Genomic DNA, 22,448 nt, shown 5'->3' with positions numbered 1-22,448 from the left:
GCATGCAAGCAGGCACTTCCTGGAAATGCATGACTAATGTGCACATCTGATGTAGAGCAGCCTGAGCCCCAGTGTTCTCACACCCACACAGCTCCTGCTCATCCATCCTCTTATTTCCACTGTGTCTCCTTTCCATTTCTCTCTCACAATAATGTATCCTCATAGTGTTCCAACAGAGGTCTTACTTTGCAATCCCAAATGACAACCAAACCCCATATGCGTAATTCAACTTAAATCGATTATTTTTCGGCATATCAGTTTGTCTGTTATCATTCAAGACTTTAGAATAATTTATCTTGCGTGCAAATTGGAATGCCTTCATAAGAGACAGACATTAAGGGAGCCAACACACTAGTGTTTACAATGCATTCTTACATTGACATTTGCATTTACGCATTTGGCAGACACTTTTATCCAAAGCGACTTACAGTGCAATTATTACAGGGACAATCCCCCTGGAACAACCTGGAGTTAAGTGCCTTGCCTTTGTGGTGGCCGTGGGGTTAGAACCTGTGACCTTCTGATTAACATCCCTGTACTTTAGCCACTACGCCACCACCACTCCATGGTGGCATTTTACATACATTGAAGTTCTAACTGAAATGTGTGTCTCTGTTTCAGCCTGTAATTGTAACGGCAAGAGCGCCGAGTGTTACTTCGACCCCGAGCTGTATCGCGCCACTGGTCATGGAGGTCACTGCCACAACTGTGCCGACAACACAGATGGGCCGAACTGTGAGCGATGCCTGGACAACTACTACAGAGACACTTCTGGCCAGCGCTGTCTCCATTGCAGCTGCAACCCAGTGGGTGAGTAACAACCACGCCGCAGTCCCAAGATATAAGATACAGACATATACATTGTAACAAAATACTCCTCACACAATGGATTTTGCACATTTGGCATATTCTAAACAAAAGCATCACAACAATGCCATCGCTGCTGAAAAACACAGATAAAAATAGGCTAAACTCTTCAAGGTAGCACTTTACAATAAAGTTCCATTTGTTAACATTAGTTAGATACATTAGTTAACATGAACTAAAAATTAGCAAGTATTTTTTACATACAGCATTTATTAATCTTAATTTCAACATATTCTTATAAAATGTTTTAATTCAAAGTTGAATACGTTGACAGTTAATGCACTATGAACTAATATGTTCTAATAAGAGGTGGTGGCGGCATAGTGGGCTAAAGCACATAACTATTAATCAGAAGGTCGCTGGTTCGATCCCCACAGCCACCACCATTGTGCCCTTGAGCAAGGCACTTAACTCCAGGCTGCTCCAGGGGGATTGTCCCTGTAATAAGTGCACTGTAAGTTGCTTTGAAAAAAATTCTGCTAAATGCATAAATGTAAATGTAATAATGAACAATTTTACTAAACCAACTTTAACGAAAATATTTTGTTCATTGTTAGTTCATGATACCTATTATATTAACTAATGTTAACAAATTGAACCTTATTGAAAAGTGTTATCAAATTCACAGAGCATAATGTTTTATGAAAAATTGCATATTTGAATGAAAATGCACTCTGGACATTCACGTTGTTTTGTACAACACCAAAACATGTCAAATTAATGTCCTCAGCAAATTTGTCTGTCTCCTTCAGTTGAGAGTTTTGAGTTGTGTTTAAAATCTCATCTTTTTACATTGGCCTTAGCAATGAAGATGGAGATAGAATAGATGCCTTGATGTGTTGTGAGTGTACTTTTAGTGAGTGTTTTGCAGTACTAGTTAATGTGTTTGGTGTCTTTTTTATTTTTTTTATGTATTTAAATTGTGAAGCACATTGGGTGACTTAGTTGTATTAACTGTGCTATATAAATATAGTTAATTTTGTTTATATAAATATAAACTAAATTAATTGTCCAGTTGGCTAGTTCAGTCACATTTTGTTTCGTCAGAAAAAATCAGTTTATAGGAAGCCTACATTTATTCTCAAACAGCAAAATAATTATTTTTATACATTTGCATCTGATGGGTCCCACTTTATTTTAGGTGTATTTAAATACTATGTAATAACATTAAAATGCATACAATACAGTGCACTTAATGTGTAACTACATGTTTTTCTGCAAAATTCTCACAAGATTCACATTGGCTGCTTCTGAGGTTGAGGGTATAGGTATGTTTAGGAGAGTTTGGGTTCGGTTTAGTTGTAAGGTTAGCAGTGTTTTTACAGATGTAATTACTTGCAGGTACTATAAGTGTAAATACAATGCAAACACAAATTGTATATAAGTATATTGTATGAAATGTTTAAGTACATAGTAGTAAAATAAATATTTATATAAAGTGGGTCCATCTGATGTAACTTCCTATATAAACTATATGTATAAATGTACTGGTTCTATTAGAGTTGAGCAGAGTGCATTGCCTTTTTATTGTGTGTTTTTTATGTTTATGTTCTCCGACAATATCAGCAGCTCCCACCACCCATTTTTTTTTTATATATATATATATATATATATATAAGTGTTTATCAGCCAAATAAACAACCTATGCTGCAAGGATTGTTTTGTTTAACATCTGTTTAAATATCCTGGACTGAACATCTATGTATAATTTGGCCTTCATGCTGTGTTTTCTGTGCAGGTCTTGTAACCGATTGTTTTATTTGGTACTACAGGTTCTCTCAGTACCCAGTGTGACAGCACTGGCCGATGTAGCTGTAAACCAGGAGTGATGGGTGATAAATGCGACAGATGCCAGTCAGGACACCACACACTGACTGAGGCAGGCTGCAGGTAGTGTGCTTTAAACCTCCACTGGTGTGACTTAAATCCCCAAAACTAAAACTTTAAGGATAAAACATTTTTATTTTCTAGAAGGTTATATTAGATTTGCAGTCCTGTTAGTCACTGACTTAAAAGTTTTCAGAGCTTTTCAAGTTAATTATTTTTCCCTCTCTCCCTGTTTCTCCCTTCAGGCCATGCTCTTGTAACACTGCCGGAAGCATACAGGAGTGTGATGTACAGACAGGACGCTGTCAGTGCAAGGACAATGTAGATGGCTTCAACTGTGACAGGTCAGATTCATTGCTTTTCAAAACATCCATGCACATGTTCACAAATATACACACACAGTGGCTATTAAAATGCTTCTGGTCTGTTAGTGTTGTTCATACTTGCCTTATTAACAAGGACAACAGTATAATCGTGGACCAAAAATATCACCCACCAAGTGCCAAATGTGAGAAAATGATTGCCTTTGTTGATTAAATCAAACCAGTTGTATGGTAACTTTATAAGGAAGTACACTGTTTAATGTTGACCCTTGCTGATGTACTGTAAGTAATGCAAGTAATTGTAATCAAAGACATACAAACTGTCAATAAGAACATTTGTTTGAAAACATTGTCGCAACTTCACGACTCAGTGAAAAATTTACCTTCAGAAGTTTATCTAGGATGCCTAAAGGACTTTTCTCCAGAAGTCAATTTGGTGATACATACAGTATGTGGAATATTCCTCTCGTAAGCCAACAAAACGAAAATATATTTGGAACAAAATCGATGTCTTATTGTGTGCAATTTTGGGACCAATCCAGTGACACAATGACTTGTGCTGTTTGTCACTAAAATACAAGAAGAATCAGCTTAACCCCATCTTCATAAGAAAAAAAAATTTATTTAAAAAAAGTATGCAAAATTACGGAAGAGGATTAGGGCCAAGCAATAATAAAAAAATAAAACCATCTCGAGATTAAAGTCATTATAATGCGAGATTAAACTCGTTAAATTTCGAGAAAAATGTCGAAATACAATCTTGAGAATAAACGCATTAAATATCGAGAATAAAGTCATTATAATCGAGATTAAACTCGTTAAATTTCGAGAAAAAAGTCGAAATACAATCTTGAGAATAAACTCATTAAATATCGAGAATAAAGTCATTATAATGTGAGATTAAACTTAACGAGTTTTTTCTCGAAACACAACGACTTTATTCTCGATATTTAATGATAGTTAATAATAATAATAGTTTCATGAGTTGTAGGTAATATTTATGGTCTTTACTCACCCACCATTGGCACGTGTGGAAAAAATGTCTGGCCCTGGGTATAAATACATTGCATTTATAGTTCTCAAATTAGTCATCAACATTTGTTTTACCAGAATTAACATTGACATCAACACAACGCCAAAAGCCCCATAAGCATTCAGCTTCTGTTCTGTTAAAAGGATGTCTCATCAAACAGCTGTTTATAATAAGCATCTGACGTTTGCACGCTTTTCCTTATGGAAAGTCCCTTCAGTATATGGGAGTTTGTCTGACAGACAGAGGGAGTGAGGGAGTGTATGTGTGTCTGAGAAAATTAGGAGCCTGGGTCTCTCAATGTCAGATGGAAGAGAAAATAGATCAGGGATGGCAAAGGTTTCCCTGCTGACAGCCCTCAGTCAGACCATGTAGGGCCTCCAGACTTGCAGTCACCATAAATGTTTGACTACCCTGTCTTTTGCCTATTGGCGCTGACTACTCATTGTCTATGCAGGAACGGGTCATGATGAGCAACTAGTCGCCCAACACTTGAGTTGTATATTTTGCTGTTTTTTTTAAATGTCCTGCTACAATTTTTGTGTTTTTAAAGGAATCCAAAAGGTTTTAATTCTCTCATAATTTATTCATGCCATCCCAGATATGTATGACATTCATTTTTCTTCAGAACACAAACTAAGATTTTTCGGAAAAATATCTCTGCTCTGGAGGTCCATACAATGCAAGTGAGTGTTAACTAAAGCTTTGAAGCTCCAAAAAGCACACAAAGTCAGCTCATAAAAAATCACTCCGTGATTTAATCCATGTCTTCTGAAGCGATTAAATTGTTTTTGAGTGAGAACAGACCAAAATGTAACTTCTTTTTAACTGTACATCTTGCCAATGCAATTTCTAGGCACGGTCATGATTTCAAGGTTGACTCTACTTTCTAGTGCTTGATGCTTGCACAGAGTACTAGATTGTGCCAGGAAGTGAAATCAAGATTCAAATCATGTTCGCCAAGGAAACTGCAGATGTCAAAATTTCTAGTGAAAAAGGAGTTATATTGTGGTCCGTTCTCACCCAAAACCGATTTGAAGCTTCAAAGTTTTGGTCACCATTCACTTACCATTGTATGGACCTACAGAGCTGAGATATTCTTCTAAAAATCTTTGTTTAAAAATGCATTCTGATCCTTTCCATTGCACGCTGTTTTGAAGGCAAGAACTTGTCTTTTCACATTCCTAGACTATGACAGGCCAACTCCACATTTTTCATGAATTGTCTTAAATGCATTCATCCCAAGCCTTTAGCTTTTCCATTGTGATTTTGCATAATCCCAGGTTTCCTGCCTGCCTTTACTGAGCACTTTTCACAAAATCTGTTCTCTCACCCCCCTCTCTGTTTCTCGGTCACACATACACACGCTCTCACACTTTCACTCACATGTCAGCTGTGACATTCCTTTCATTCACCCAGCTTGGCCACACATGGACTGGATTATCCCTGCAGTATATCCTCAAGAGAGATACACAGACTGTGAGAGATGGACTGAAGTGAAAAGACAGAGAGGTTTAAAATGGATGAAAGGAGAGTGGCTGAAACTACAGTTCTTGATTGATATGTAACTTGGTTTTGTGGTTTAAACACCTAATGATGATCTCACTGGTGTTAACTGATTATCCATTCCAAGACTTGATGGCTTTGGCGTGGGATCCACATACAATTACAAAAAATTTTATGTTAAATAAATCGCCTGGCAAAACAGCAATATTTAATTGTCAGATATTGAGATGCTAAGCGTAGCCCTTCATTAGGTATTTTAAAAGATATTCAACAAATAATTTAGCAATTTCTCACAAGCAAGAGATCCACAACTGCACGATTGCAAGAAATTATGATAATAATTAAAATATCTTAATATCAACTTTAACCACATAAATTAAAGCTAAAACACACTAAAGACAAATTCTTCAACAGCCAACTAGTTGACCTCCACTAATAGTGGTCCTATCCCTAATATATGTGTGTTTCCTCTCAGGTGTAAACTGGGCTACTTTAATCTGGACCCTCAGAATCCTCAGGGATGTACACCATGCTTCTGTTTCCAGCATTCCACTGTGTGTGACAGTGCCGATGGCTACAGCATACACCCCATCACCTCCACCTTTGACAGAGGTCAGTGTCCATCCATTAGTGCACACACAAACGTATCAACACCTGGCAGAAAAAGCCTTGTTTATACTTGTCATGAGTTTAATAACTTGGGCAATGTGGTTATTGAGAAATTGCTGCTAATGTTATACAGCTGCTCCAACCAGTAACGAGTCAACATGAGTTATTTCATATTATATAGACGATGAAGGCTGGAAGGGGCAGCAGAGAGAAGGCTCCAGCTTGCCTGTGCAGTGGTCTCCAAGCTTTCGAGAGGTCTCGCTCATCTCAGAAGACTACTTCCCCATCTACTTTATGGCTCCAGGTATATTACAACAACAAACATGTTTTTCTCTTTCTGAAATGGCTGAAGATTCAGCAATCTTATGAATGGACTTGAGGTCCTGGGTAGCTCAGCGAGTAAAGACGCTAACTACCACCCCTGGAGTCGCGAGTTTGAATGGTTGCCAGTCACATGGGGTAACCTCCTCGTGGTCGCTATAATGTGGTTCTCGGTGGGGCGCGTGGTGAGTTGTGCATGGATGCCGCGGAGAATAACGCAAATCCTCCACACGCGCTCTGCGGTAACACGCTGAACAAGCCACATGATGAGATGCTCGGATTGACGTCTCCGACATGAAACTTAGTGGTGTCTGATTTTCACAATATATGTATAATGATACTTATATTTATATTGCATTTAACATTATATTTAATATATATACTGTTTGTGTGTGTGTGTGTTTTTACAGTTGAAACCCATTTGGTTTGTTAAATGAAGTTTGTTTTTGAGTTGCCACAGTATGCAATAGACTGGGATATCTTAAGGTCAATATTAGGTAAAAAATGGCAACAAAACCAAACCCAGCTTTCTATACAAACTTATCAGTCAATCATTGTTTTGAGGATTGAAGGCTATACAATGCTTGAAATTCATTGTTTTGAGGATTGAAGGCTATACAATGCTTGAAATTGCCAAAAAAAACTGAACATTTCATACAAAGGTGTACACTACAGTCATCAAAGATAAAGGACAACTGGCTCTAATAAGGACAGAAAGAGATGTGGAAGGCCAGATGTGCAACTAAACAAGAGGATAAGTACATCAGAGTCTCTAGTTTGAGAAATAGATGCCTTGCATGTCCTCAGTTGACAGCTTCATTGAATTCTACCTGCACAACACTAGTTTCATGTACAACAGTAAAGAGAAGACTCAGGGGTGCAGGTCTTATGGGAAGAATTGTAAAGAAAATTCTATTTTTTTAAACAAAAACAAAAAGAAAAGGTTAGGGTGGGCAAAGAAACACAGACATTGGACTACAGATAATTGGAAAAGAGTGTTATGGATCTTAAACCCATTGAGCTTTTGTGCGATCAGCTAGACTGTAAGAAGTGCCCGACAAGACAGCCACATCAATGGCAAGTGCCAAGGATCTGCAAAGCTGTCATAGCTGCACGTGGAGAATTTTTTTATGAGAATTCTTTGAAATAGTTTAAATATTTCTGAAAATTTTCTCAAATTGTAATAGTAATTTTTTTAATTATCGATGTCCTGACTATACATTGTGATCAGTTGAATGCCACTTTGGTGAAATACAATAAATCTGTACATAATTCCAAACTTTTGGCCACCTGTGTGTGCGCACGTGTAACAAAATGCATGCATGCATGCGTGCGTGCATATATATATACACACACACACACACACACACACACACACACACACACACACACACACACACACACAGTATCTCACAAAAGTGAATACACCCCTCACATTTTTGTAAATATTTGATTACATCTTTTCTTGTGATAGCACTGAAGAAATGACACTTTGCTACAATGTAAAGTAGTGAGTGTACAGCTTGTATAACAGTGTACATTTTCTGTCCCCTCAAAACAACTCAACACACCGCCATTAATGTCTAAACCGCTGGCGACAACAGTGAGCACACCCCTAAGTAAAAATGTCCAAATTGGGTCCAAAAATATTGATTATGAATATATATTGTAAAATTTATAATTCCGATAATTGAAATGCATTACATTATTATGGCAGACGAGTAAAACATTAATAAGACAATACTAAAAGTGACTTTAGAATGCAATATTGTTTATTTCCATATCATTGAGCACAAGCCTATCATTGGCTTACAATCCACAACAATCCATTTTAGTATTGAATTTATCAATCTGTCAGATAGATGAATCCTTATTTTATTCTTATATTAATTATATTCGAAATTGGGCGCCAACCAGCTGTGTTTGAATGCAAAAACTCGTTTTCATCTTGTGCTGTGGATGGTGTCAAGCAAGCAAGAATGTCATTTGTTCTCTGTAAAGCTGTGCGTTGTCTACACAGCTGGAGTTTCGCTTACTACCTCCTGTTGAAAACAGGTGGTAGTTCAAGGCAAGCTTGAATTGTTCCGATGGTTGGAATCTTCCTTATTATATGGTCCGGGAATGACTAATTGTTTGAATTTTTTAGCGCATTAATTCAGTGCGATTAATTATATAAAAATGTATGCGTTAAATCAACAGCCCTAATAATATATTAATATTCATTTTTATTTTATATTTAATAATATATTAATATATTTATTATTTTCATAATAAATGTGTAAACAGGGTGGTATCTAAGAATGTTTTTCTAACAAACTGGGACGTTGTGTTTCAATAGAGAAATTTCTAGGTAATCAGTTGCTGAGCTATGGGCAGAACCTCACACTGAACTTCAGGATTCAGAGACATGATGCCCGACTGTCAGCAGAGGATGTTGTGCTGGAGGGGGCAGGGCTCCGGGTTGCTGTGCCACTTATTGCCCAAGGAAATTCCTATCCAGGAGAAGACATGCAAACCTTTGTGTTTAGGTGAGTTTCTTTTTGTTAAAAGAATAGTAGCCTTTCACTGATGTGCAGTTACTTTCAGTGCTAGGTTAAATTTCTTGATTTTAATATTATTATAATTATTCAGGCTCCATGACACCCCTGACTACCCTTGGAGACCCAACCTGAGTCATGCCAACTTCCAGAAACTTCTGCAAAATCTGACTTCCATCATGATTCGTGGAACCTACAGTGAGAGAAGTATGTGTGCTGATTCACTTTAGCAGAACACTTGTTTTTAGGCTCTTCATGAAGACAAAATATGGAGGTATTTTGATCTCTATTTGAACGATACTTTAGCTGCCCAATTATACTTATATGAATTGAATATCTACTCTTGTTATGTATTGCAATGAAGGCAATGACCTTGTTCTTCGCTGTGAGACTCTCAAGGTAATTTTAACCTCAACTGATAGCAAAGCGCTGCCATTGCCAAGGTCATGGGTACGCTTTTCATGGAATGCACAAACTGATAAATGGACAGTATAGCTTGAATCCACTGTAAGTCACTTTGTATAGAAGTGTCTGCCAAGTGTATGTAAGCTCAGTCCTTCAGACATAAAGGATTTATTTCTGCTGTAGATGCTGGTTATTTGGACAACGTGTCCCTCATGACTGCCCGTCGTGGTCCTGGAACTCCAGCACGTTGGGTGGAGAAGTGCGTGTGCCCTCAGGGCTATGTGGGGCAGCACTGTGAGAAGTGTGATCTGGGATACAGGAGGAGTCAACCTGAGCTGGGCCAGTTTAGCACCTGCGAACCCTGCAACTGCAACGGACACAGTGACACTTGTGACCCTGTGACAGGTTTGTCATCACAAATGGCTTATTACCATTGCATTGCCATAGTGTTTATATATGATTTATTATCTTCTCCCAGGAGACTCAAGATTTTATTCATTTACATTGAATGGAAGTGATATACTCTGGATTCAAACAAACACATTGTAATAAAATGTACTTATAATTAACAACATTATGTATATAATTAAGGGAAATCATTATTTAAGATCTTACCTATTTATTATTTTTACTGAAAAGGTTGGCAAAAAGTTCTAAATCATAAAGGCGCAAGGCACATAAGATTTTGCCTTAGTCCTAAACCCATGAGTTCAGAGGCAAGACTCATGTAGGCATATCTATGATCAAATAAATTAAGATTATTGTGCAATCGTCTGTTTAAGTGCTTGTGAACTGGGCAGGTAAAAGTTCTTGTGAACTGGGGAGTTAACATTTTATTATGTGGGAAATGGAAGACTAAAGGTTTTTATTAAGGAACGTGATTTGGTCAACAGCGCAGGGGCCAAGTCTATCTCTTTTTTTATGTACTACTTCACGTGCCATTGAGAATATTCTCTCTCATGGGACTGATGAACAGGAGTGCATAAAAATTCCAGGGCAAGATGATGAAGATGTGGATAGACAGCCTTTTGAATAGCCCAGAAATGCATGGGGATCTTCTGTGCATGGAATATGTGGGTCAATGAGGGACTGTTGAACCTCAGCTGTGGCATCTGCAGTTGCATTTTTCATCCTTCTGGTTTCTACGAAATGACTGTTCAGGAGTTCCCACAGACCTTATCCTGAAAAGGATAGAATAATAAAAAATAGTTTTTAATGGAATTCAGTTTCTCTGCAATACTTGCATGATCCATGCCAAATGTAATGAAACATACACAATATCACAAACAGTACCTGAGTGGGTTGCATGGCTGCCTGTGGCTCCTGCTGTCTCTGGTTGTGATGAGGAGATTTGAGAGGATGTGGATGGGGTGTTTTGGACTGCTTCAGCTCTTAATATTGTAGCACATTCTGCTGTGAGGCGTCTCACAGCAGTCTGTGCATTTGTCTGGCTGGAAAAGCCTACAGTTTTAAAACGTGGATCAAGCAGAGTTGCCAGGGTCATAACGCTCATAGTCTCATATGTAGACATCCTCTCTGAGAGAAGCCTCAGGAGATTGTTGCAAAGCCCTCTTATCGTCAACCTGTGAGCTCTTTGAGGTGATTGCATGCCTCAGTATTCATATAAGACAAATCACCTTTGACCCTGACACTCTCCTCCTCTGACAGTTCTATGGAAGCCTCATTGAAGTGGCACAGTACACCACTCCAAGACATTCATTAACTGTCTTGTTCTCTTATGAAGTCAAAGGTGTGAGGTTTGTCTTCAGAGTAACCAAAGCAGCACCTACTGGCTCCCTCTGAGCAAAGAGGCGCTCTAACATGGCATACCTGCTGTTCCGATTAGTATCCACCTCCTGAATTAATTTGTGATTTGGCTTGCCCATCTATTTTCAAGATGATTGATGAGGTCAAGATGGCGCAGCAGATGTCATCCACGGTGTGGAGCTCTCCAATTCTTTTGTTGTTTTGTTTGTTTGTCCTGTGTTTAATAATCTTTTTCCGATCAGTTTTACCAGGGACAAACTGCTGAACATTTGGCAGCATATACCAGACATTCTTTTCCCAGTTTTTGAATATTCTGACGTTTTGTTGGACATTTTAGTCAGAGGTGCAGCTGTGTTGTTTAAGAGATGCAGGTGAGGAAAACGGGCCGGCTCGCTGGTCAAGCTTCGTCAGAGCGGCTTTCAAACACCGCTGCTGAGTATTCATTTTGCAAATCTCTGCTCTCTTCCTAATAAAACGGATGAACTACATCATCTCACCCGTACAAACAAGGACTTTCCAAACTCTGCTGCCTGGTGCTTCACTGCAACTTGGCTGAGTGAAGCCATTCCAGACAGCGCATTACATTTGCCGGGCTTTCAGATGTTTAGAGCAGATCGTATTGCAGAGATATATAGGGAAAACGAGAGGCAGTGGAACATGCTTTTACATCAATGAAAGTTTGTGTACAGTTGTAACAAAATTAAAGAAGATGTGCTGTCCTAATTTGGAAGTGCTCTTTATTAACTGTAAGTTAATAAACAAGAGTTTTCCTCGTTTATTCTGGTGAGTGTTTATATTCCTCCACACGCATGCGTGAATGCAGCACTGCATCAGCTGGCTGATCAAATCACAGACATGGAACAACTATACCCAGATTTAGTTATTATTATTCTAGGGGTTTTTAACAAAGCAAACCTCACATGTGAACTGCCCAAATACAAACAGCACATTACATGCACAATGAGAGACTCTGTCCCTAGAGCAGCTTTAGGAATCTCCGATCACTGTCTGGTTTATCTTCCAACCTACAGGCAGAAACTAAAATCATCTAAACCTTTAGTAAAGACTGAAAGCAGGGCTGGAACTACAAGCCTGCTTTGACTGCACTGATTGGAGTGTTTTTGAGGCTGCAGACACCAATCAGGACAAGCTCACAGATGCTGTGACATCATATATCAGTTTATGTGAGGATATGTGCATTCCTACTAGGACTTAACAACAACAAACCGTGGTTTACAGCAGAACACAGGCAGCTTCATCAGGCAAAAGAGGATGTTTACAGAGGTGGGGATAAAATCTTGTACAATCAAGCCAGGAACTCACTGCATAAGGAAATAAGAGAGGCTAGAAGTAGCTATTCTGATAAGCTTAAAAACATTTTCAGCTAACGGACCTTCATCAGTGTGGAGTGGCTGGAAACAACTCACTAACTACAACTACTCCTACCCCCAGCACTGTAGTGGACCAAAAACTGTCTGACGACCTGAATGTGTTCTACTGTAGATTTGAAAGGCCCAATCTCACACTCCACACCCTTTACTTCACACAAACATCAACACCTCCTGCAACTCCCCTCCTCCCCCCTCCTGCTACTCAACCTGCACTTAAGATCTGTGAAGAGGAAGTGTGCCGTGTCTTCCAAAAACAAAAGGTAAAGAAAGCAAAGGGCCCAGATGGTGTTTGAGTCACCCACATGTCTCAAGTCCTGTGCTAACCAGCTGGCCCCTATCTTCACACTGATTTTCAATAGATCACTGGAGCAGTGTGAATTCCCATGCTGCTTCAAACGCTCAATCATCATTCCTGTCCCAAAATCACAGGACTTAATGACTACAGAACCATCACTCTGACGTCTGTGGTCTTGACATAATTTGAGAGACTGGTGTTGGCCCACCTGAAGGACACCACTGGACCCTTTCTAGATCCCTTTCAATTTGCTTAAGCAAACGTGTCTGTGGATGATGCAGTCAACATGGGATTGCATCATATCCTGCAACATCTGTACAGACCAGGGACATATGCAAGGATCCTTTTTGTAGAATTCAGTTCAGCTTTCAACACCATCATCCCAGCTATTCTCCTGACTAAATTAGTTTAACTTTGTTTCCACGTCTATCTGTCAGTGGATCACCAGCTTTCTGACAGACAGGCAGCAGCTAGTGAGACAGGAAGTTCCCTTCCAGCACATGTACAATCAACACTGGTTCCCCCCAGGGATGTGTGCTCTCCCCACTACTTTTCTCCCTGTATACAAATGACTGCACCACCAAGGACCGCTCTGTCAAGCTCCTGAAGTTTTCAGATGACACTAATGTCATCGGACTCATCCAAGATAACAATGAGTCTGTATACAGAAAGGAGGTTGAACGACTGGCTCACTGGAGTAGTCCAAACAACCTGGAGCTGAACATGCTTAAAACGGTGGAGATGATTGTGGACTTAAGGAGGAACACCCCAACATTTACCCCCCTTCAAGAACTGTACACTTCTAGGGTGAGGAAAAGGGCTGGAAAAATCACTCTGGACCCCACTCACCCAGTCCACTACCTTTTTGAACTGTTGTCTTCTGGCAGGCGCTACAGAGCACTGAGCACCAGAACCATCAGACACAGGAACAGTTTTTTCCCTCAGGCTATCCATCTCATGAACAGTTAAAACTGCCCCATTGAGCAATAATTAATGTGCAAATCACAGCTTAGTCTATTTATATTTATCCAACATACCATATCGCTTCTGCCATACATTCCCTTGCTTCTGTATATAACACATTTGTATTTGTATATTGTACATACTGAATATATATATATGTATATATATATATGTATGTATGTGTATATATATATATATATATATATATATATATATATATGTATGTATGTATATATATATGTATATATATATATATATATATATATATATATATATACACAGTATATGTATTATATTGTCTTATTGTGTATTTCTAATATATACTTTTATTTTTATTCAATTCTTGTTGTATTGTTTGTGCACTGGAAGCTTCAATCATCAAGACAAATTCCTTGTATGTGTAAGCATACTTTGCAATAAAGCTAATTCTTATTCTGATTCTGTTCTGGACTTGAAATGAGCCACAAGCTTTTGTGCCTTTATTCGAAAGTTCGGAAATATCCTCAAGTCCTGTTGTTTGTCCCCAAGTTTAGTTCATGTGCTATGTCGTTTGTGTGGCGGGGCTTCAGGATGCTGGCACATGCTACCCTATTGGCAGCGTCATCAGTTACAGGACATCACAATTTGTTCTGAATGCCCCACTCCACTCAGCTTCAAAGCTGTATTCACTTTAGCTATATTCTTGGAAGTTTGTCTATTTGAAAATGTTCTCACCCCAAGTTAAACTGTGGACAGCTTAACCTTTTCATTTATACTGCCAGATATGCATCCATATATAAAGTTGTCCACATGTTGGATGTGAGGCTTACAGCTTTGGCCTTTTTCACCTCTTCCTTTGCCTTCTCTTTGGCCTCCTTGTATTTATCCTCAACCATTTTGTTTTAATGACTGGCGAGATGGAATACTCTAAGTTGGGTCTAAAATTCCAACAAACTCCCTAAAGCCAGCATCTTCAACAATTGAAAATGGCTGGTAATAATTTACAATCATGTTGACCTAGGCCCCATCAATCATTTGTTTTCTGTTCCCCGCAATACAGTAAAGTATTTAAAATATAACTGCAGTAATACATAACAGCCTTTAAAACAAACATTTATACAGTTTAGCTTCCACTATTTAAGATACCTTATTATAAAGACTGCAACAGACAAACAAATAAATAACTGACCAGAAGTCTTATACCTTGGTTGCTTGTAGCTGTTGGTCCACTTCAAGAAGATGTGTTCTCATGTTTAGCTCTAAAATGTCTCAACATTGAGGATGGGTTGTTATTATATGGTAACTGCTGAGAACAAATTAAGCACTCAACCTACAGAAGACATGTATTACATTGAGTACATGTAATATTTTCATATAAATGATGTAATATTTTACATAATATATGCTTATTATTACACATTGAATATACATAATATACAGTTATTTTGGATGGTTAATCCAATTTTGTGTAAAAATATCCTACCAATTGGCAGTCAGAACAAGTAACTAGTTAAAGAAATGTAATAAATTGGAGCTAATATTAGTTCTGGTTTATTCATCACACTTGAAATGGAAAGTCAAACAAATCACGTTGCTTTGTCGGATACAGTAATCATTTTAGTAATCTGTTGTATACTGCACAAATGTAGTTGGACATATGGGTCTATGTAATATACTGCAGCAATTGTAAAAGCATAATGGTAGAATGCTATTTCTAACATAGTCCTATACAAATTGGGATTATGGGCTACTTTTAGCTTTGAGTTTGGATAATGTTGCCATCTTGTGGTGCTGTGTGGTATTATATGGTATATCCTCGTTGTCTGTTTGCAGGAATGTGTAACTGCCAGCACAACACTGTTGGCATGAGCTGTGAGAGGTGTAAGGACAGCTTCTATGGTGATTCAACGGTGGGCTCTCCTACAGACTGCAAATCCTGTCCCTGCCCTGCAGGTGCCACATGCGCTGTGGTGCCCAAGACTGAAGAGGTGGTCTGTACTAACTGCCCAACTGGCACCACAGGTACAATCAATCTTTTATTCGTAAATGCATAGTACATCCAAAAATGAAAATTCTGTCAACTTATAATCACCTTCATTCTGTTTCAAACCTGTATGACTTTCTTTCTTCTGAGGAACACTAAAGGAGATGTAAGGCAGAGTGTTAGCCTCCGTCACCATTCACTTTCATTGTGTGGAGAAAACAAAGATGCACTGAAAATGATTGGTTACTGAGGCTGTATTCATTTAGTGGTGATCTAAGATTGAAGAGCATTCATCCCATTAAAAGCTTATTTCATTGGATAAAGTAAATATTACCATATATGATGTCATCCTGTGTCCAGGTAAGCGATGTGAACTATGTGATGATGGATTTTTCGGTGACCCGCTGGGTGAGAAAGGTCCCGTGAGAATGTGCCATGCATGCAGTTGCAATAACAACATCGACCCAAATGCTGTGGGCAACTGTGACCGAGAGTCAGGCCAGTGCCTCAAGTGCATTTACAACACCGCTGGCAGCTTCTGCGACCGTTGCAAAGAGGGCTTCTATGGTGACGCACGTGCTGTAAATGTAGCCGACAAGTGCAAACGTGAGTGAAAAGTTTTTTGTAAACATTTGATTCCATTCTCAGCCTGTAGCCTGCTAGAACAACCAGATGATATCATTTTAAGTTTAATGTTTTTTTGGAACATGATATTTAATTTTTTTGCTGGTCCAAAGTGGTCTAGCAGTCCTAACCAGTAGTGCGATCAATCTAGATTTTCCAGCTGGGTAGAACGTTCTAGATCCACCCACACTTCTGTAATACCAAATAATTTATGCATGCAGTATTTATTTAACCTTATTGTAATTTTTACCTCTGCAGCATGCTCGTGCTCACCATACGGTACAATAGACCAGCAGACCACCTGCTTGCAGGTAACAGGCCAGTGTCAGTGCTTTCCCAACGTCATTAACAGAGACTGCAGTGCATGCGAGCCCGGCTTCTACAACCTACAAAGCGGCAAGGGCTGTGAAAGGTATTTGATTGAATTCTTTAACAATAATGCAGAATTTGGAACTTAAATGTTAGCAGACCTGCACAGTTTTAAATGTAATTTGTTTCCACAGATGCAACTGCAACCCTATTGGCTCTACAAACGGCCAGTGTGACATTGTCAGCGGTCAATGCGAATGTCAGCCTGGGGTCACAGGTCAACACTGTGAGCACTGTGAGGTCAACTTCTTTGGCTTCGGTTCCTCGGGGTGCAAACGTAAGATTTCCTACTATATTTATGTAACAGGACTCCTGAGAACTCATTGTAATAAATGCAGAATAAAGTTTAGAGGGCTGGAGTGTTATGATGCTATATTTGCGATGGTAGATATGTGTCAAGGTCTAGAGACTCTGCTTTACGTGTTTACTGCAGTAATTGTATTTCCGCATGGCTATCAGTGACCAGGACTACTTTACATTATTTACACAACTTGGAAGAATCCGAAAATACAGAGCATGACGTGTCTAAAAAAGTAAAGACAAGTAAGAACTTGTCATTTAAAGGAACAGCTGTTGTGTCGAGTCAACGTTGTTTAGATTTTAAAAAATGTAGCATCAAACAGAAAGCTGTGAACTGAAAACTGACACATGTCTAGTTTTGATCTAGCTTTGTCGTGTTGCACAGAGCCACTTGCAGTGTATACATGGCGAGCAGTGCCATGGGAGCCAAAAGATACATTCTGAATCCATCTGTCTATCAAGTTACTAATAAAAATGTAAATGATCTTTTATTTGTAAAGTATAAAATGTTCTGGGTTATCCAAAAATAGGCAAAACAACATGATTGTCTAATATATTAACCATTTTATTGATGGACTTTTGGGTGGGGGATCTATATTGTCATATATGGCTTATTTGTGATTTAAAATTACTAATTCTGAGAGATATAAGATTTTGTCCATACCACCCATTTTTGTACCCTATTTATACTATTCATGTTTTTATTTTGTTTTTTGTTTTTTTGTTTGTTTTTTTTTTTCATTTGTATTGTTTCAGCTTGTGACTGTGACCCAGAAGGCTCCCAGTCCACACAGTGCAGGGAGGACGGGCGTTGTCAGTGTCGTCCAGGCTTTGTGGGATCTCGCTGTGACATGTGTGAGGAGAATTACTTCTATAACCGCTCTACACCAGGCTGCCAGCAGTGCCCTAACTGTTACAGTCTGGTCAGGGACAAGGCAAGTGCTCAATCTTCTAAATGCATTTATAGGCAGCTGCTGTCCTTTCCTAAAGGACTTTTGTTGGTAAATGAGGAGACCAGTTCTGATACGTCTGTCTTTTTGTACAGGTGAACCAGCAGAGACGGAAGCTTCTCGACCTGCAGACTTTGATTGATAATCTGGACAACAGTCAGGATACAGTGAGTGACCAGGCCTTTGAGGACAGAGTTAAGGAAGCAGAAAAAACAATTATGGACTTACTGGAAGAGGCTCAGGCTAGCAAAGGTATTGTCTGTCAGCGTTTCAAAATATTATTCCTAAAATAAATATTTTTTAAATTGCCATTGTGCAGATATCTTATTGTATTGTTATTTGTACTTACTAGGGATACAAATGCTTGAAAATGCAATGCATCGATTTCATTACTGCAATAGCACACACTTACATGTATTACATGTTCATTTCTTTCCTAAAATGCAATTCTTAAGCCTATGAATGTAAAAGCTGGCGTAAATTCTGTCCCTCCAGTTTTGTATCCACAATTGTTTTAGCATTTTTTTTTTTTTATTAATTATAAATCATTCCAAAATCATGAACAAATTTCAGATGTTAGTATTCATTCTATCATATAACAAAGAATAGTAATTGAATCAAATCAAGTTATGCCATTTTTATTTCTATAGTGCTTTTCACAACATATAGCTCCAGAGCAGTTTTTCAGATAGTTATGTTGCAGCAGAAAATTAAGCTGTAATGTTTTGAAGTCCTCAATGTGTGGTTTAAATGAATAATGCAATTTGAAAATAATTATTAGAGCAAACATTTACACCCCTGATGTTTTTCACATCGGATATGAAAAGTCTATTCATTATTTCATGTTTTTTCTTGATAATAGAGCAGATAGTTTGCTTTAAATTAACTTTATCTTGTCATCTTTTATTATTACCACACAGAAGTGGATAAAGACCTTTTGGATCGTCTAAACAACATCAACAAGACCCTGAACACCCAGTGGAACAGACTGCAGAACATCAGAAACACCGTAGACAACACAAGCACTCAGGCAGATAGAGCTCGTAACCGAGTCCGTGATGCTGAGGACCTGATCAACACTGCTAGAGAGGAGCTGGACAAAGCCAAGGAGGCTATCAGTAAAGTGGTGAGCTTTCAACACCCAGCTAAGAGAGCATACCTTAATATCCCATGAATGTCTGTGAATTGGCAACTCTCTTAATTGTCATCCTTTTGGTTGTTCCCATAGGACATTAAAATACACACACCTTCTGGAGATCCAAACAATATGACACTTCTGGCAGAGGAAGCCCGTAAACTGGCAGAAAAGTTAGTTATTTTATTGAGAAAAAATGATATTGCTTTTTCACACCACAAACACTTTACTTAACATGTTCTGTTGATTTTTGTAAAGACATAAAACGGATGCAGATCAGATTGAGAAGATCGCAAAGGACGCAAATGACACCTCTACCAAAGCTTATAATATGCTGAAGAAGGCGCTGGATGGCGAGAACAAGACAAGCAGTGATATTGATGAACTCAACAGGAAGTATGTGTTAGATATTTCTTCCCAAAGTATATTTTATGATGTTTATTCAGTAGGTAGCTATGGATTCCATCAACATGCAAGTCCCCAAGTCTGCATGAAATATCAGTTTGTCCGTTTAGGGTCTAATTATTAGAGTTTGTACACTGAAGTTAAAAACAGTAGTGTTTTACAACTAATCCATTTTCCGTATGTTCTCAGGTACAATGAGTCAAAAGACTTGGCCAAGAGCCTAGAGAAACAGGCTGACAAGGTGCATGCCGAAGCAGAGGAGGCTGGGAACAAAGCTCTGAAGATCTATGCTAACCTGACCAGCTTGCCCCCACTTGATACCAAATCATTAGAGGTGCTGATTTTAGAACGTTTTACTTGTGTTGCTTACTTTGCACAGTCAACTCTTAATGGATCCATAATCAAATATGCGTGAATTCCTCTGATCTCAGGATGAGGCTAATAAGATTAAGAAGGAGGCATCAGACCTGGACAAACTGATAGATAAGACCGAGAAGGAGTACAATGACCTGAGGGAGGATCTGAGGGGCAAAGAGACAGAAGTCCGAAAACTACTAGAGAAAGGAAAGACCGAACAACAGGTATACAACATTTTTCCCCCTTTTATCATTTTTTAGGTCTTCACTCTTATGAAATCAGTTTCTTTAAATGGAAAACTGTGTAACCTCTGCGCCAATAGCATCACCAAACGGTATTGCAAAAATAATTACAGTTTTAAAACTGGATCCGAACACTTTCCAACACTGTTTTGATAGCAACACAATGTTTGGGGCATTGGTTAAGGCTCTGGGTTACTGACCAGAAGGTCAGGTGTTCAAGCCCCAGCACCGCCAAGTCCCTAACTGACCGCTCTGCTCAAGGGACACCGTATCATGGCTGACCCTGTGCTCTGACCCCAGCTTAGCTGGGCTATGCGGGAAAAAATATTTCACTGTATATGTTCAAAATGTATAATGTGTGACAAAAAAAATAAAAGCTTCTCTTTAAACTTTTTGGGGAAAATCAGCCCATGTATGGCGCTTAAAGGGATATTTCACCCAAAAATCTAAATCTAAAATTTTGTATGAATAAGCCCATAAAACAGCATAAAAGTAATCCATATGACTCCAGGTGGTTAAATCCATATCTTCAGCGGCAATATGATGGGATATGATTAAACATCGATTTTGTTTGAACTGTAAGATTAATGACCAATGTCTTTGAAGTCCATCCTGGATTAACTGCAGAAGTTCACATAGATGCAATTGTCCTTGTAAATTGGCTGATGAAGGCTTTTGTTGGCAATTGATAGTCTATGTATTCCATTTCAAGATCGTAGTCCATCAATAGACCGAGGTGATGCAGGCAGAGATCAGGGATGTGAAACGCATTTCATCCTGTCCGGTGAGGTTCGGTGTGGTCCATCCTAAATCCAAGGTTCAGACAATGGCATTTTTCCACATGTGCTCCATTTTCCAAGCTGCTCTCTTGAGAGCATGAGTGTGATAATTGTACCATGGTGCAGGGCTTATTTCTTTAATTTTCTTTAATCGAAGAGGGGCGACAAAATCAAGAGTGCTAGAGAAGACTGCATTTATATTTTTGGTTATTTAATCAAGTTCTTCTGGGCTTTGGGATTTATTCAGTGTATAAGATCTAAGATAGATCTGGAAGATTATTAGTAAAGCTGTCTTTAGTGGTCGAAAGAATAGTTCTACCTGAATGATAGCATGGTGTAGATTGAGTAACATTAGCTGATTGCAGCATACAAGAGATGAGGTAATGATACGAATTCTGCTGCAGTATTTCTATATTATCAACATCAACTCCATATGACCGAATTAAATCTAGCGTATGATTATGGCGATGAGTTGGTCCGGTTACATTTTGTTTGACTCCAAGAGAGTTGAGAATAACGATAAATGCTAATCCCAATGTATCATTTTCATTATCTATGTGAATGTTGAAGTCACCAACAATTAAAGCTCTATCTACAGTAACTACAAGATCTGATAAAAATGTGCAAATTCACCAAGGAAATCAGAATAAGGCCTGGGCAATCAATACATTGTAGCAAGGACAAAAGATGACCTTTTAAAAGATTTTCAAAAGATCTGACGGTGTCACATTAAGCGATATTAGTTCAAAAGACTTCCATTTATATCATGTCCTCTGAGTAACACCAAAAATGTCACTGTAAATTGTAGGAACACCACCTCCTCGACCCTTCAGACGAGGCTCATGTTTATAACAATAACCTGGGGGAGTAGATTCATTTATAATCAACCAGATAATATATTCATCTGGTTTAAATCAGGTTTCAGTCAAACAGAGTGCATCCAATCTATGATCTGTAATCATTTCATTAACAATTAGTGCTTTGTTAGAAAGAGATATAATGTTTAGAAGCCCTATTTTTATATGATGTGTATTTTTAATTTGTTTGTTTTGTTCAAGTTTGACCGTAATAAAATGTTTTCTAAATTATTTAGTGAGGGTATTGTGTTTGGTAGTTCGGGGAACAGACACAGTCTCTATGAGATATCTAGGAGATACTGTCTTTATGTGTTGTAGTTTTGTGACCTGTGTGATGTCTCAAGGCAGCTAGCAGATGTTCGGATTAACCAGTTTGTCTGCTTCCTGACCTGGGCCCCAGTTAGTCAAATACTATCATTATTAAGACTATGAGCCAAAAGTACTAGAGAGGAAAGCAGCACCTTACCTGGAGGGATGGAGTCCGTCTCTCTTTAGCAGGTCAAGTCTAGCCCAAAAACTCTTCCAATTGTCTATAAATCCTATTCTATTCTCCAGACACCACTCAGACATCCAGCCATTCAGTGACACTAATCTACTATAAACCGCATCACCACGACGAGCAGGGA

At 38.6% G+C, this 22,448-nt stretch overlaps 1 protein-coding gene across 1 annotated transcript in view; it reads left to right on the top strand.

Annotated features, from left to right (window-relative positions):
- Positions 1 to 22,448, top strand: part of lamc1 (laminin, gamma 1) — a 114,332-nt gene that overhangs the window by 82,614 nt on the left and 9,270 nt on the right. The window contains exons 5-23 of the mRNA XM_052128526.1: positions 622 to 810; positions 2,640 to 2,757; positions 2,940 to 3,038; positions 6,029 to 6,165; positions 6,344 to 6,466; positions 8,822 to 9,011; positions 9,115 to 9,227; positions 9,609 to 9,830; positions 15,654 to 15,842; positions 16,165 to 16,410; positions 16,687 to 16,840; positions 16,932 to 17,074; positions 17,854 to 18,032; positions 18,143 to 18,299; positions 18,968 to 19,173; positions 19,276 to 19,355; positions 19,441 to 19,578; positions 19,777 to 19,921; positions 20,019 to 20,168. Coding sequence (XP_051984486.1) covers positions 622 to 810; positions 2,640 to 2,757; positions 2,940 to 3,038; positions 6,029 to 6,165; positions 6,344 to 6,466; positions 8,822 to 9,011; positions 9,115 to 9,227; positions 9,609 to 9,830; positions 15,654 to 15,842; positions 16,165 to 16,410; positions 16,687 to 16,840; positions 16,932 to 17,074; positions 17,854 to 18,032; positions 18,143 to 18,299; positions 18,968 to 19,173; positions 19,276 to 19,355; positions 19,441 to 19,578; positions 19,777 to 19,921; positions 20,019 to 20,168 — 2,978 coding nt within the window. The remainder of the gene's footprint in view (positions 1 to 621; positions 811 to 2,639; positions 2,758 to 2,939; positions 3,039 to 6,028; positions 6,166 to 6,343; positions 6,467 to 8,821; positions 9,012 to 9,114; positions 9,228 to 9,608; positions 9,831 to 15,653; positions 15,843 to 16,164; positions 16,411 to 16,686; positions 16,841 to 16,931; positions 17,075 to 17,853; positions 18,033 to 18,142; positions 18,300 to 18,967; positions 19,174 to 19,275; positions 19,356 to 19,440; positions 19,579 to 19,776; positions 19,922 to 20,018; positions 20,169 to 22,448) is intronic.

Source organism: Xyrauchen texanus, chromosome 6, assembly GCF_025860055.1.
Source record: "Xyrauchen texanus isolate HMW12.3.18 chromosome 6, RBS_HiC_50CHRs, whole genome shotgun sequence".
Lineage (NCBI taxonomy): Eukaryota > Metazoa > Chordata > Actinopteri > Cypriniformes > Catostomidae > Xyrauchen > Xyrauchen texanus.
Note: the sequence above shows the minus strand (reverse complement) of the source record. Positions and strands in the feature narration are given on the sequence as shown.